Genomic DNA, 15,639 nt, shown 5'->3' on the forward strand with positions numbered 1-15,639 from the left:
TAGGAGTATTAAACATAGGCTAATTACAAAACTAATTGCACAGATGGAGTATAATTCGCGAGACGAATCTATTAAGCCTAATTAGTCCATGATTTGACAGTGTGGTGCTACAGTAACCATTTGCTAATGATGGATTAATTAGGCTTAATAGATTCGTCTCGCGAATTAGGACAGGGTTCTGCAATTAGTTTTATAATTAGCTCATGTTTAGTCCTCCTAATTAGCATCCGAACATCCGATGTGACACTGTTAAAGTTTAGCACCTCGTATCCAAACACCCCCTTACAAAGAGGAGAAAACAAAAGGTATGTAGAAAAATAAAGAACAAAAGGAAGTGTCATCTTCAGTATGAAAGACAACTGAACACAACAAAACCCAATACAACCTCAAACTGTCACGGACTCTGCAGAGAGAATCTGATTCCGCAAACACATCGGATGTTATAAGCTTGAAGCATGTTTTACTTTCCTTCCTCAAAATTTACATCATGTACAACCGCCAGCCCCATGTTCCACTGTGCAAAAGAATGGTTTGTGACCCCAATATACCAACTGAGCTTTTATTATCTATTCTGAACACGGCTCCGGAAGTTTGTAAGATTGTTTTGTTTCTAGCTTCTGGGAGTGGGAGCCACTGCTGTCAGGCAAGAAGAGGTACCGGAACTTCGAGTCAAACGCGAGAACAGTGAAACTTCGCACTCCAAGAAGCCGCTGCTTCCTCTGTGAAGAAGAATCACGGATGACTGCTGCTTGATCAGGTGCAAGGTGATGGCAGATCCAGTCTGCAAGCAGAGAGTCTTCAACAGCTCCCTTGGCGTAGCTCTGTACTAACTTTGGGACCAGCAGTTTCCCTCGGTCATTCGTACTAACAGTCGCCTGAATATAGTCTCTCAAAGATTCCTGGAGCTCCAGCCTGACATTTGCGGCGGAGAAAATCCGTACCTGTACGACAACAGAGCGACTCAGCAATGCAAATATAGAGAAGAAAGTGATTTTTGAGTTCTTATAACCATATAATTCAATCGACGATAAATCAGACAAGAAATCTGATGCATGGCATGTCTGGCTAGGACAAGGATTAGCACAATATAGAACAAGCGTGGCACTAGTTTCTCCAACAACTTATTAAGTGCAGCATTTGCTGAACCATGTGCACATCCTAACAGGAATACGATTAGCCGGCACACTTACAGCAGGGGAAGAGAACATTCCACAGCTAAGTCCAAACAAGACAAGGGGTTCAAATTCATCGATTGAGTACTTCTTGTGATCCTCGGTAATCTTGAACTTATTCAGAGCCAACATCAAAGACTGAAAAAGAGAGAGATAACACTAAGAGACAGTACAATAAAGCCAAAAGGCGAAGACTAGGATGGAGAAACGAGTTATACAAGTTGGGGCCGATGCACTGGGGTCTTCATCTTTAGAATCACAAACTCTATTTCTGCTGCACTGATGGACTGGCCACCAACCGTGTAACAGGCCTGCACAATTCACATGGTTAACACTCTGATGTACGATCTTAGACTAACAGCAGAAGATATACTGGCCAAAACCTTTTGCATTAGAGAAAAAAGCTTGATGTCATTTCGAGGAACTCCATATGCTAAATACGCCTGATGGATTCCAATAAAGAAATGTCAGAGTAAGCAATTGAGTGAGAACATGATACTAATGAAAGAAAATGAGGAACAGATGCAATGAATTGAAACGAGTTCAAATTATAAACAGAAATATAATCCTTGTCTGCAAAACCAGCATCTTAATTAACAAGTCATACTTACATGCATTATCAAAGCATTGTATAAGTTAATCCAAAAGGCTAGCCGCTGATCACGATTCATGGAGCTAGGGTTAACCTTTGACAACTGTTCTACAAGAAATCTGCAAAACATTGAGAGAGAGAAAGAGTGTGCTTAAAATATCACCCGCATTCAAAATAACAAACTAACACATGGTCTAGAATCTACATTGTAGGGCAGGACCACAGGATCATCCACACCATGTAAAACTGGAAAAGAGGGGTAAGAGAATGTTTCTCCATGTAGGGGATTCACTATTCATAAGTTCCTGTTTTAATAGGGACGATTTGGATTGAAATCTCTCAATTCCAAGAGTGTCCTCATCCAAACACCCGCTAACGTCTGTTAACTTTCACAGGCACTTCTTAAGAAGTTAAGATCCAGGGTTCGAACGGGAAGTTTTCAAAAAAAAAAAGGAGAGGGGGGGTGTGTCAAACTGGAACATGAACCACAAGAGCCATGCCAAAATGGAGATGGAAAAGTATGTTCACTAAAGCATTCAGATACTAGCAAATTGCATACTGACTGCAAATCTTTAAAGGCTCAAATGGAAAAGTTTGTTCACTAAAGCATTCAGATTCTAGCAAATTGCTTGCAGACTGGAAATCTTTGAAGGCTCAAATGAGAGAAAAATAATCGCATGTCGAACAAATTTGAAACCTAATTCCTTTACTGCAAGCAAAAGAGTTCATAGAGCATCCTGTTTTTCCCCCAATCCAAACACACTGGTTCAACTGTTTATATATTCCTTTAGCACATTACAAGGTTAACAAAATTTTTAAAAAGTCTACATCGTATTCTAATAATTTTGAATATATGCATTACTAATTGTATGGTTTCTAAACATGTGATACATCTATTGGACTCATAAGGTTTAGCCAAGGTTGCAGCAGCAAACCTGAACATCTTCAGAGCTTCAGATGCATATTCAAGTTGATCCTTTCCAACAGACATCCAAGATACTTCAGCTGCTGAACGATAGTTTCCAATATCTCTTCGGGTTTCCTTTCCATTAACTTTATACGGATCAAAGTTTCTGACTTCCTTCATTGTCTCGTCGTTGTGGTTCGAATCAACTGAAGGACTCCGTAGCATTGATGGTATTATGGATGAATCTGAGAAAGATGCTAGTGTAGAGCCTGATAGACGCTCTGCTGAGGAAGACGAACAATCAGAAGATGCCTTTGGCCATATCTTCGACGATTCAGACAAACGTAGGAAAATGTTTCTCATGCAGCGGACCATCTCCTCAGAGAGCTCATTTGGATTGTTCCAAAGATTCCCTCCTTTCATGCTAGTTATCTTTAGAATGGACTGTTCAAAGGATAGAACATCAAGCTTCTCATCTTCCGTGCCTTCTTTTTCCATGGAGAAAGATTCTTGCATCTGCAGGAAGAAAATAAATCCTTGATGCTCTGCTATGTTACAAAGTTAGTTCTTAAAACTATAGAAATAGGCATGAAAGAGACCTCTTCATCCCGGTGCTTTTCAAGAAGTCTATTCAAAGAAGAATCTCGGTGCTTTTCTAGCAGCCTGTTTAAAGAAACTATCTGTTGCCCTTCAGGATCTTCTCCCATATCCTGGTCATCGTCAAGCTCGGGGAATAAGTCCTGTCGCGTTGACCTCATTGACTCAGATCCTCCAAACTTCAAGTCTCTCAACGATGATATGTGCTAAGATTGGTGATCAAGAAACTGTCAATAATTCCCATACCAGAAAGAAGGCACACTGAAATATTTACTCAGATGGTACTTACTTCTTCCCATGTACACGTGCAAGTTGACAATGACTGGTGATCATCTGAGGATGTAGATGGCAAGCATCCTTGATTGTTTTCAGCAAGTAGCCTTTCATTCCTTTCATGACAAAGTTGGTAGTACAGATCATTTAACTCTTTTTCAAGCTTTGAAACGGTACTCTCTAAAGAAGCAATGTTAGTTAGTAGCTCCTGTGCCTGTAGAGTGAAAGGTTAGACAAGCACGGTTACTTAATGCATTAACTGGCTAGGAGATGACAATGAATAAACACAAGAGAACATGTCACATTAATCATCAGAGTTATGCGAACCATGCACCTTGTGTGGAAGCTTCACAGAGGACTTCAATACAGGCACAGCATTTTGCGTAACAGCATCTGCCAACGCCACATGCAGATCAACCTCTTCTTCAAGCTGCCTCTGCAATTTCTTGACCTGTGCAGTTTTCACAGGGTTAGTAAATCACATATCGAGACACCATTACAGTATAGCGAGAGAAAAAAATCACAGAGCTCAAGAGGATAACCCACTTCCTGCTCAAGCTGCGACCTGTACTGCCGCATCCTGTGGCTATCTTCTCCCTTCCCACTACCATTGCTCTTACCTATACCATCCTACAATGGAGTAAACCAAAAACAATCACGGGGCCATTAATTCGATTCAGAAGAAACCAATCCAATAACCAATAAGCAACAAGATAGTTGGTTGACTAAACAGGCTGAGGTAATTAATGGAAAGTAGAGACAAGGGAGGTAAGAGGACAGTTCATCCGGGTCCCCCCCATGAGACTGTGCAGGGGGAGCACAGAGCATGGCCGAAGCGGACACCGGACAGTGCCCTCCGCACCACGGCACCCGCAAAAGGACACAAACTTTGCTCCATTCACCGTTAGATTTTCGCTTTTGTCCACCGAAAGAAATAAACATTTTAACCTTTTTCTCAACAATGTCGTACCGAATCCAAACAAAAATCGTGATTTCGGTACCCTTGTGATTTCTGTGCGGGGTAAACGCTGTGCCAAAAGGGGAGGAAGCAAGTCAACTGAGAGCTTACCCCGGAGCAGCTGGCCGCCGGCACCGGCGAGTCGCATTCCCCCGTTGTCAGATGCGCCGAGCGCTGCAGCGCTCGAGCCGAGCCGCCCGACCTCCGGCCGCCGCCGCCGCCCTCTGGAACAAACAGAAAATCATGGCATTCGCATAACCCAAGAAAGATTCAGCACGAGCAACGAAACAACAAGCACATCAGAGAGCGAAGCGAATCCCACTCACACCGAGGCGGCCGCCACGTCGTCGTCGGCGGGCGAGACGGCGTCCTCGGCGCGCGCGCACGTCATGTGGCCCGCTCCGGCGCTCCCCCTCCACCCCCCCGCTCCACGGGCGCCGCCGGGAGCTGATCAGGCGGCGATGCCTTGGCGGAACCGGAGGCGAATCGGCGAAATGCCGGGCAATGCGCGTCCCCCCTCGATCGGCGATGCGAGGATTTGAGGGGCGGAAGCGGAAACGGAGTTGATGGCCCACGGACGGGCCCCTGGGAGGTGGTGGCGGGTGCCGCGTCGTCGACGTGGGGCGGCGTTGAATTTGGAGCGATGGAAACGACAAGGGCTTGTGGGTGCGCGCGAGGCGAGGGCTTTATGCCCACGGCGTGCGGGCGTGCGGGCGTGCTGGCTGCGTAGACGCTGCCACCGAGAGGGGAGGGATGGAGGTTGGAGGAGGAAGAGTAGTGGGGGGCGAGTACGCTGGGGAGTGGGGAGTGTGCTGACGACTGTGGATCTTGCTGGTGAGTGGTGACGGCTGTTCTTGCTGAACTGGACTAAAACAACAAGAATGCGACGGACGGTCAAGTGGTTTTGCTGGCCTGGATGACAAACGAATACATCAAGATCATGTAAACTTGTCTAAGTGAATTGCGTATTAAGACTTACAAACTTGTTATGAGCGTGAGTTTCGAGGTTCCAATTTGATGCTAGCGAGTCTATAGTAAAACGAGTAAGATTTTATTACAGACATATTTGTGTGATGTTGTCGGAGCGGTTATGCAGTTAGAGATTTAGGGTTGTAAGTGCAGAGTTAAAGAAAACAGGATCTACGTAGTAGATAAATGATTATGGTGGACAACTAAATGCAATGAGATGAAGGAATAAGGGAACTAACAGGCGGGTAGCAAAAGAAAAGACGATAGGGAGGGTGGGTGGTGAGGTGGGAAATATTGTCAAGATGAGGAAGGGTCGTGGACAGTGGAATATAGTCATCGTCGAACATTGATAGCAAACACGATTAATGATGGCAATGCAATTGAGAGAATTTAGTGTGGGCTTATGGATATACGAATGAATCTAGTATAAGAGTTTACTATGAGAGCAATTAGTTGCGTAAACAAGTTCTTGTATAAAATTCTTGAGCTACAAAAGTAGTAAAATACATGAAACCTATTGACCTATGCAAGCCAATGTTCAACTCTCAACCTGCCAAAGATTGACATATGTGATTTTTTTATCGGACTTCAAAATTTTGTATGGCATGGTATGATGGCCTTTTCCATGAATGGTGAGTTTATTTTATGTTTTTTGTATGGCATCTGATTAAGGTCCTGTTTAGCATTTAAGGTCCTGTTTAGCATGACTCCAGCTCTGGGTGGAGCTGCTCCACTCCAGAACTCTAGGTGGAGTCAGTTCCACTCCAGAACTCCAGAACTAAAATGGGGTGTTTGGCTAGATGAGTGCTCTTAGCTCAAAAAAGACTGATTTCAGTATGAATTGTCATTGTTGTCCCCCAATTTAGGCCCCACTTGTCATCCTCTCCATCCCATCTTCTTCATCCTCTCTATCCCATATCGACAGATGTTGAGCTCGGCTGCTGGGACAAACATCAATCCTTCGTTGCTACATCACCAAATAACAGTCGTGTGGCGTTGACGACGATGCCTGGACCAGCAGCATGGAGGCATCTTTCTGGTGCTTTGCGTGCAGCCGCCTCCATCGACCCCGTGTACAGGGCGAACCCGTCGCCGGCTGCACCCGCTGCGGCACCCCCGCCGCCACGCTAGAGGGCATCATCGACCTGCGTCGCGCCGTGGCTCTAGGACCGTGGCACCTGCCCGCTCTGCCAGGCGCCCGTCGCCGGCGCCAACGACCGCGACGGCCTCGTCACGCGCCGATTTCCCAGCGGCTGAATCGGCCTCGGCCGGCGCGTCGTCGGGCGCATCCACAGGGTCAGGATGCTCGACGAGGGGCACATCGCCGGGCGCATCCTGGCTTCCCGAGGGCCGTCACGGTGCGGAGCGGGCGGCTGCGCGGTGGCCGCCGAAGAGGCGGCCCGTGAGGCCGGACGTGAACAGCGATGCCGGGCTGGGGCGCGGCCTCTCAGGTGGGAAGGGCGTGGCGGGAGGCTGCGGCCGTCGGCGAATCTCCGGCGGCGGCCGGCAGAGCATCTCCGGCGGTGGGGGGCGGCGATGGGGGCGGCACTGGGCGGCCTTGGGGTCGGGTGGGAAGGGCACGGTGGGGGGCTGCGACCATCGGCGGATCTCCGGCGGCGGTCGGCAGTGGATCTCCAACGGGGGGGCGGCGACGGGGGGCTGCGACGGGGGCAGCGATGGGGGCGGGGCTTGGGCAGCGGGCGGCGACAGGCGGCGGGGCGGCTTGGGCGGCAGCGCTGGGCGGTGATGGGGACGGGGCTTGGGCTTAGGCGGCGAGGCGGCTTGGGCGGCGACGGGTGGCGGGGCTTGGGCGGCGACGGGCGGAGCTCGGTGAGTGGGGCGGGGTGGCGACGGGAGGGGCTGGGGCGATGAGTGGGGGCTTGGGAGAATAGAATGAACCGTTTTTTTTTAACCAGTGGTATTGGTGGGTAATTACCCACCCAACTCCACGAGGAGGTTCAAAAGAGGTTGTTTTGGAGCAGCAAAAGAGGTGCTCTAAAATTCCAGTTCCATTTGCACTACAGCTCCATGGAGTTTTGGAGTTGGGGTGTTTGGCTGGATTTGTTGGTGGAGTTGCTAGAGTTCTAGAGTGGAGCCATGCCAAACAGGCATGCCATTACCGGAGCGAAGAAGAAAGCGTGGATAGGCAGCGCGAACGATGCCAAGAAATGTTAAACGTCGAGTAAAAGATGTGGGTCTTCGAAGGCCCACATCTCCGCCGCCGTAGACAGTGGATCATGCGATTCCGGCGCTCATTACAGGAGCCTGCGAGTTTCTTTTGCAAGTCATGTTTGTGCTCGACGGGAGGTGAGGCCACAGGCCGAAGAGCTAGATGATGGAGATGGGTGAGGTGTATATTATGAAAACTATATGGGCTTATATGAAAAAATCGGATCGTGATTATTAATCGCGATCCAAACTGGGATATTCATAATATTAAGGGGTCGTTTGAAAAATATGGATCGCGAAATAGGGGTCCTTTTGCAAACCAATGGTTACTTGCCAATCCCTCCTGTCCGGCGGCGTGCCGGTCGACGAGGTCGCGCACGCTGCCATCGGCGACCGCCGACAAACCAATGCCGCACATCTGCTCGACTGTCCGGCGACCAAGCGCACGCGGCGCTGCGCCGGCACCGTCGGCTTCATGCTTTGGTTGCCGGGCGGGGCGCAGCTGTCACAAGCGAACTCTGCAGTCCGGTACGCGGCGGCTTCTCCTCCGACCACTTGACCTCCAACCCAGGCGCCGCCCCCGAGCGCTTGCTTCCGCGGAAGCCCTGGGATTTCCGGCGCATGTCGATCAGAGCCAAGAGCTGGTTTGCAGCACCTAAATGCATTAGCATCAGCACAGGTGCGTTGGGCCTGTTTCTACGATGGCCCGCTGGGCTTTCCAACTGCCAGGTTGGCTTGTTACTTGGGCCGGGTAGTTGGGCCGATCGAGCACGTGGTAACAGTAGAGCGGATAACGTTAGCCGCTCGTCCGCACACTTGCTTGCACACTGCCACCCCACCCGCCACCGCCATTGCGGCTTCTCGCCCGAGCTCCCTCCTTCCTCTCCCTTCTTCCATCATCTCCCCCGGTGGAAACAGCGAAGTCTCTCTCATCTGTGGCTGCAAGGTATCCATGCTCCCTCACTCCGATTGCTCGCTTTGTCCTCCTTTCTCCACTTCATTCTTCTGCAAGCGCAATTGGTCCGTCTCATGTCTGAAACTGCTCCATTTTCCTTCGTCGTCGTCGTCCAGGCCACTACAGACCGGCACTAGCATCTTCGCGGTAATCGCCATGCCTCCGATTGCGGCAGCGTCTGCGCCGAGCTCGCTTCTTCCGCTGCGCATTGCGCGCCAGGGGATTAGGGGAGGTTTGTGCTGTTCACTGATCTCGGCGCCGTTTTTGAAAAATTCTTTATTCAGAGGAAAATAAAATATGTGCTGTCACTTGCCGAGCATCGCTTAGGTACATGGACGAAATGTTCAATTCCTTACGAGCGTGTAACCTCCTAGTGTGAACTTTGAGCCCTTGGCCATGTTTAGTTTGCACCAAAATCCCAACTTTAACACTATGCAAAAAGAAGATTCCCCATCACATCAAACTTGCGATATATGCATGGAGTACTAAATGTAGATGAAATCAAAAACTAATTGCATAGTTTTGTTGTACTTTGCGAGATGAATCTTTTGAGCCTAATTAGTCATTTTTTGGACAATAATTCACAAATACAAACGAAATGCTACAGTTGCGCATTTATGACAAACTCCCAACTTTGGCACTCCCAAATTGAGAACTAAACAAGGCCATTGTTTACTTCCCTCCAAACTCCCAACTTTGACACTATGCAAAAAGAATATTCCCCATCACATCAAACTTGCGGTACATGCATGGAGTACTAAATGTAGACGAAATCAAAAACTAATTGCACAGTTTTATTGTACTTTGCGAGACGAATCTTTTGAGCCTAATTAGTCAATATTTGGACAATAATTCACAAATACAAACGAAACGTTACAGTGTCGCATTTATGGCAAAATGCCAATTTTGCAACTCCCAATTTGGGAAGTAAACAAGGCGTGAGTTAAGTCGTCGGAAAAATGTGCTTGTCAAATTGTTGCTCGTGTTCAGAATTAGAGATAATGTCGGAGCTGCATAGGAAATTGGGCCTTGTTTAGTTCCCAAATTGGGAGTGGCAAAATTTGCATTTGTCATAAATGCACAACTGTAGCATTTCGTTTGTATTTGTGAATTATTGTCCAAACATTGATTAATTAGGCTCAAAAGATTCGTCTCGCAAAGTACAACCAAATTGTGCAATTAGTTTTTGATTTCGTCTACATTTAGTACTCCATGTACCGCAAGTTTGATGTGATGGGGAATCTTCTTCTTGCATAGTGTCAAAGTTGGGAAAAAGGGACCTAAACAAGACCTTGGTTTGGGTGGAATTCTGTACGACTGTACCTTGTACCGCAGCGCTGACTAGCAACAACATTGCTCGCTAACTTGATTTTCAGCATCATGTTAACACTACCTAGAATGTAGGCTTTGGCCAAATGGACAGGACTAAATTTTGGTGTTCAGAGGATGAGCTGAGCGCTTTGCTGGCAGATTGAGTTTCACCCACTCTAGTTCATTCTGAGAATTACGCGAATAGTTTCTGTCTTATTGTTAACATGAGCTTGTCCTGTTAAGTATTTGCTGTTTAGAATAGCAGTGTCTTTTGTTTACCAAAGTTAATGCAGAACTCCCATTATCCAATGTAGGACAAGGCTGGGGAGAACGATCTCTGTACGGCTCACAGTCTCGGAGGGCTACGCGTGGCGCCACTATTTCTGCAAGAGCTTCCATGGTAAGACACACCGACGTGCTTGTTTTTTTGTGGTCAAGCAAAAGTTTTCTTTAGTATGTCTGTAAGCCTCTGACATGCTTTTAGACTAAACCGTGACATGCATTAGATGACCATGAGATATTTGCTCGTCTGCTCCTCCTTTAGTGTACAGGTTTGTTTCATAGCTGATGAACTTAATAAATATCTTATCTGTTGTTAATCATAGCCTTTAAGATTTCTTGATCTTGCAAGAATTAAGGAGATTTTCTTGAAGCAAGTATGCCAGACATCACCACTGATTTGAAATCAGAACTTGACATTAAGTGTCTCAAAAAGAATCCAGATCAGTCAACCCTGGGAGCTAGGGATAGGGGGTCTTTTGCATGAGAAATAAAGATTGCAGATCTGGGTAGATGAAAGGACAGAAATGAAGGGCTAGTTATTTTGGACTTTTCAGTTTTCTGATTCACTTCAGATCTATCTTGAATTTCAAGGTAGGTGGTGTATTTATCTCTAGACAAAACCAGTACCTGTCTAGACAGTTCTGAAAACCTCTGAATTCTGATGATCGAATTTGAAATGATAAAGCTGCAGAAGTTGTCATTTATAAGTTACAAGTAATGGCATATAATTGTAATTTGTAAATTACAACCAAGAGCGTATAATTGTTATATGCAAGTTACTAGTAACACTGTAGCAGCATATAATTTGATGGGGAAAATATGACAGCCATCACTGCAAATTTGGAAACCTCCAAATCAGAACGTGACAAATGTATCAATTTGAAATTGGATTGATTAACCTAAGGAGCTGGGGATATATGAAGTTTAGCCCCCAAAAAATAATGCAGACCTTGGTAGATGTAGAAAAGAAAATGAATGGCTAAGTATTTGAACTTCCAGGTTCAGTTTGGACCTAGCTTGAATTTCAAGGCAGGAAATGCAGTTATCTCTAATGAAAACAAATTTGGAATTCCTGCCTTATTTTTATAATGCATTCTGATGATCAGATTTGAATTGTTAAAGCTGCTGAAGCTTGTAGTTTATATCTTACAAGTAACCACACCTAATTTTACATTTTTTTCTTTGGTTTTTAAGGCTGCAACCTGCAAGTCTGAACAAACTAACAGGGCTTGTGTAAATTTCTATGCAGAACATAACCTGCTGCGCAAACCAGACACAAACTGCACAACGCAAATCGTATTCAGGACCTACCTCTCCACCATCAGGTTCAGTCAAAGGTAATGGAGCCCATCTGTACAAGCCTTGTTTAAGGTTTTGCCCTACCATCTTTGCAGAATTGAAGTCTCTGTACAGCAAAGCTTTGCTTGCATTAACTGGCTTATACCTTCAAATTTATTCATCCGATGATCTCACAAAGCCTTGTTTAAGTTTTTGCCCTACCATCGTTGCTGAATTGAAAGTCTCTGTACAGCAAAGCTGTGCTTGCATTAGTTGGCTCGTACCTTCAAATTTATTCATCTGATGATCTCACGAAGCCTTGTTTAAGGTTTTGCCCTACCATCGTTGCAGAATTGAAGTCTCTGTACAGAAAAGCTGTGCTTGCATTAATTGGCTCATATCGTCAAATTTATTCATCTGATAATCTCACATTACAGAGAAGGTGAAGCCAAGGCTTGATGATGGAGGTGTCGGGTTCCCACCGTTCCGGTTCGGTGGCGGTGGAGGAGGTGGCGGCGGAGGGGGCAGCAGCTCCTCCGGTGGGTTCATCCTCTTTGTGATCGTCCTGCTCCTGGACTACCTGAGGGAGTTTGAGAGGAACCTGCAGAACGGGTCACGGAGGGGTAGTGACTATGACAACGGGCTGGCACCACAATAGCTTGCTCCCTCTCAATGGTTCCAAAGAAAACAGAGAAGAGCACGTTGTATTGCATAGACACTTCGGCTAGGGAATGTATCGGAAGAATGTGAATTTGGTTTTTGAGAAATGACAGTGAAGTAGAAACTTCATCCATTTGATCGAATGTGCGATTAAACAACAGGAGTGTTAGCACTTGCACGTCAAAGTAAGTTATGGCTATCGATGGCATGTGATATGTGGCCATGTGGGAAAACGTTAGTAGGATTTAGAGGAAGAGTATGAGGGGAGTTTGGATCGACCCGACGACAGTTGAAGCTTTCAAAGTCGAAATCTCATGTGAAAGCTTGTGAAATTTTTGAAGTGCCTCGTATCTCGTGACAAATGAAGTAGACGATGTTTGATTCGTTCGAATGTAATGTAATTTGAACGTTTGCAGTGGTTTATAATCAATTGACACGTAATCGAGTCCCTTACCTATGCAAGATTGTTACCCCTCCTCTTCCACCGTAATCAGATACAGTATTCCCACCGTAATCAAATAACATTATCAAAGTGCAACCAAACAAAAAGGGTAATCACTCATTTTGCCGCCAAATACAATGTAATATGATTCCCTTTGTGTTTATGTTACTTTAGCACGAACCAAACACTATCAGAGGAGTTGTCAAGTCAAAGTTGGCAATAATTGTTGGTTGAAACCGGAATGAAAGGTAGTGATGAGGAAGAAATTTATAATTGTTACTACCCTACGATCCGGCATGACGTTAATTGATACAATCAAAGTGTTACCGCGCCAATCACGAATACAACCACACAAAATTCCAATCCCGATAATTCAAACATTTCTTATTATACACATCACTATTAAAATAGAAGTAGGTAGACGGTCGCATGTGACAATTAGAACCCACGTGTCAATGCACACTCTTCCACAGAAAAGTGGTTCCATTTTAGGGGTCCCAGTAGCTAGTCACGCTGAAAGAGGGAAAGCCAACATTAATGATGGATAAATTTTTACTATCAATCGCATATGGACTTACAAATAGGATCCGGAGGAAGTCGTCGAGTCAAAGTTGGCAATAATTGTTTATTGAATTTTGAATGAAAGGTGCTGATGACTAAAAAATTTATGCTGTTACTACCTACAATCTGGCACAGTGTTATAACAGTTGCGAATACAACAAATCTCGATAATTGCAACATTTCTTTTTATACACTCTGCTAATAAAATCGAGTAAGTAGACGGTTGCGTCCAAACAATAGGACCAACGTGTCAGCGTACACTTTTCTAAGAAAAAGTGGTTCCACTCCACGGCATCAATGCTCGCCCCAATAAGCTCGTCACGACTCCTGATAGGAAATGAGTGTAAATGATGGATAATTTTTTTTGTCAACGATCAATAAAGAATGAGAGAGAAATCATCGAGTTAAAGTTGGCAGCAGTTTTTTGTTAAAATCTGAATGTGGTGATTGACCTAGAACTTTCTAAACATTACTATCTCATGGTCTGGCACGACGTTAATTGGTACAGTCAGAGTATTACTATACTGATCGCAAATACAACTACATAATTTTTCAATCCCGATAATTCAAACATTTCTTATTATACATTCCATTATTTAGATAGCTCTACATGACAACTAAGATCCACGTACCAACTCACCCTCTCAACCAAAAAGTGGTTCCACCTCGCGGCATCAATGCTCTCGCCCCACAGTCAGCTGGTCACGGCCACGGCTCCCGACGGCGAACGGGGGTGCCGAATCGGCCGCCCGTTTCCCACGGCGCACCCTCCACCTCACTCAATAACACGTGGGTCAAGCGCAGGGCAGCCCCACCGGTCAGTGGCACGGACGGCGCCTCTCGCGCGGTCCGCTCACCAGTTACCCTTCACCTGTGCCGAATCGACCGCCGGTTACCCACGCCGCAGCCTCCACCCCACTCACTAACACGTGGGTCCGAAGGAGAAAGTAACAAAGATGAGGCCGACGGTGCACCGGCAGCTTGGCCGGATCGACAGCAAGAGGTCCCATGCTACGAGGTATGAACATCTGAGTAATGCGTGCGGCAGTGCAGTGTTACCATGGTACAAAACGATTGCACGTATCCCCCAATCAGTTGCGTATCTTCACATCTGAGAAACACGACGCGGCACCAGTCAATCTTAACGCACGACTGGAACAGCACAGGGAACAAGGGAATACGCGGAGCAGCAAGTTTGTGGGACCAAGGGAAGGGAGATGTCCAAGACTCTTGGACAAACGATCACACAGCCTTCGCTCGTCTTCCTGGAAACAAGCACTTGTCCCGTCAGAGCTGCATGTCGCCTAACCTCTATCCAGGCTTACTTGGTTGCCTGCTCAGCCCACTAGCCTGGCTCCGGTAATGCAAAAGGAGCCCCCGAGCCTGGCTCTGGAAACGTGAATGAGCTGCGTTTCCACGTATGCAGGCTGCGCAAGGGCGTCGGTGGCCCAGGTGATGCTTCGGGTCACCACCACCACTGTCTACATCGACCGCGTCCTTTCGCTAGCTAGCGCATGAAGCTTCGGTCATCTCCCTCCTTGATACAAGTTCCTCGTAGGCGCTGCGCTCGTGCGACTCGAGGGCTGAGGCTCCGCTGCGACAGTGCGCCGGCACACTGGCGGCCCATCTCACCTCCGTTTCGACTCATGCTGTGCCGTAGGCCGCGAACGGCGACAAGGGCGGCGCGCCGGTGCTGTGGACCCGTCGCTGCCGCGGGCACCGCGCTCGTGCGACTCGAGGGCCGAGGCTCCGCTGCGTCGGCGTGCTAGCAGCCCGGCTCACCTCCCTCTTGACTCAGACAGCGATGCTGAGTTGCCGTGCCGAAGGCCGTGGAAGGCGTGAACGGCGACAAGAGCGTCGCGCGCGGCACGGTGGACCTGCCGCTGCCGCGGTTAAGGTGCTAGGAGTGCCGCATCCCATTGGTTACGGCATAGAGGACGCGTCCTTTTTCTGATCCTCGTCAACGTGGAGCAAGCCAAGCGCCATGGCCGCGGAAGCAGGTGCAGCACAAGATTTGTGAAAGCGGCAACCAGGCAGCAGAGTGCGATAATTCACCTTCGATTTCTTCTTTCTCCACCAAATCAAGTGTCTCAGTACACAAATTCAACTCACTAAATCGATCAGTTACCAATCGTGGGATCACATGACCCTCAGTCTCTGACTCCTGAACATTGTTCTCTGTTTTTTTTGTACTGCTCCCATTGAATGTACTCTTCTAAATTAGATCAAGCTCTGGAAATGCTGTTGGACGATCTAGTGTTTTCAAAGTTCAGAAAAAAGTTCTATATGACTATCTCTCAGCACATTCACAACAACAGCATGGCGGCTGCAACATCCTCTGCGTGCTCCAGAGTCCGGAGTGCTGTTGCCAGCAACCGGCAAGGTCTCGGATCAAAAATCAGTAGCCGTAAATGCTGCAGGAGTCGATGGTAAAGAAGGTATGGGATATAGGAGTAGATAAATGAGTGGTAACTTCACCTCCAACTAATACAAGGTTATTATACCACACTACG

General features: G+C 47.0%; 2 protein-coding genes across 2 annotated transcripts; one reads left to right on the forward strand and one right to left on the reverse strand.

The window, feature by feature from the left end:
- Nucleotides 1-308: 308 nt before the first annotated feature.
- LOC101773955 lies at nucleotides 309-5,341 on the reverse strand. The gene is made up of 12 exons (XM_022824159.1): nucleotides 4,826-5,341; nucleotides 4,611-4,723; nucleotides 4,088-4,171; nucleotides 3,876-3,992; nucleotides 3,558-3,755; nucleotides 3,271-3,474; nucleotides 2,700-3,187; nucleotides 1,784-1,883; nucleotides 1,556-1,615; nucleotides 1,391-1,483; nucleotides 1,191-1,310; nucleotides 309-941 (listed from the first exon to the last, which is right to left on the reverse strand). The coding sequence occupies exons 3-12, from the start codon at nucleotides 4,118-4,120 to the stop codon at nucleotides 567-569; spliced, it is 1,788 nt and encodes a 595-aa protein (XP_022679894.1). The 5' UTR covers nucleotides 4,121-4,171; nucleotides 4,611-4,723; nucleotides 4,826-5,341; the 3' UTR covers nucleotides 309-566.
- Nucleotides 5,342-8,428: 3,087 nt separating this feature from the next.
- On the forward strand, nucleotides 8,429-12,312 carry LOC101773543. Its single transcript, XM_004951751.4, has 5 exons — nucleotides 8,429-8,583; nucleotides 8,709-8,824; nucleotides 10,218-10,303; nucleotides 11,435-11,522; nucleotides 11,901-12,312. Exons 2-5 carry the CDS (start codon nucleotides 8,749-8,751, stop codon nucleotides 12,119-12,121), a joined length of 471 nt encoding a protein of 156 aa, XP_004951808.1. The 5' UTR covers nucleotides 8,429-8,583; nucleotides 8,709-8,748; the 3' UTR covers nucleotides 12,122-12,312.
- The last annotated feature ends 3,327 nt before the right edge of the window (nucleotides 12,313-15,639 follow it).

Source organism: Setaria italica, chromosome I (assembly GCF_000263155.2).
Source record: "Setaria italica strain Yugu1 chromosome I, Setaria_italica_v2.0, whole genome shotgun sequence".
Lineage (NCBI taxonomy): Eukaryota > Viridiplantae > Streptophyta > Magnoliopsida > Poales > Poaceae > Setaria > Setaria italica.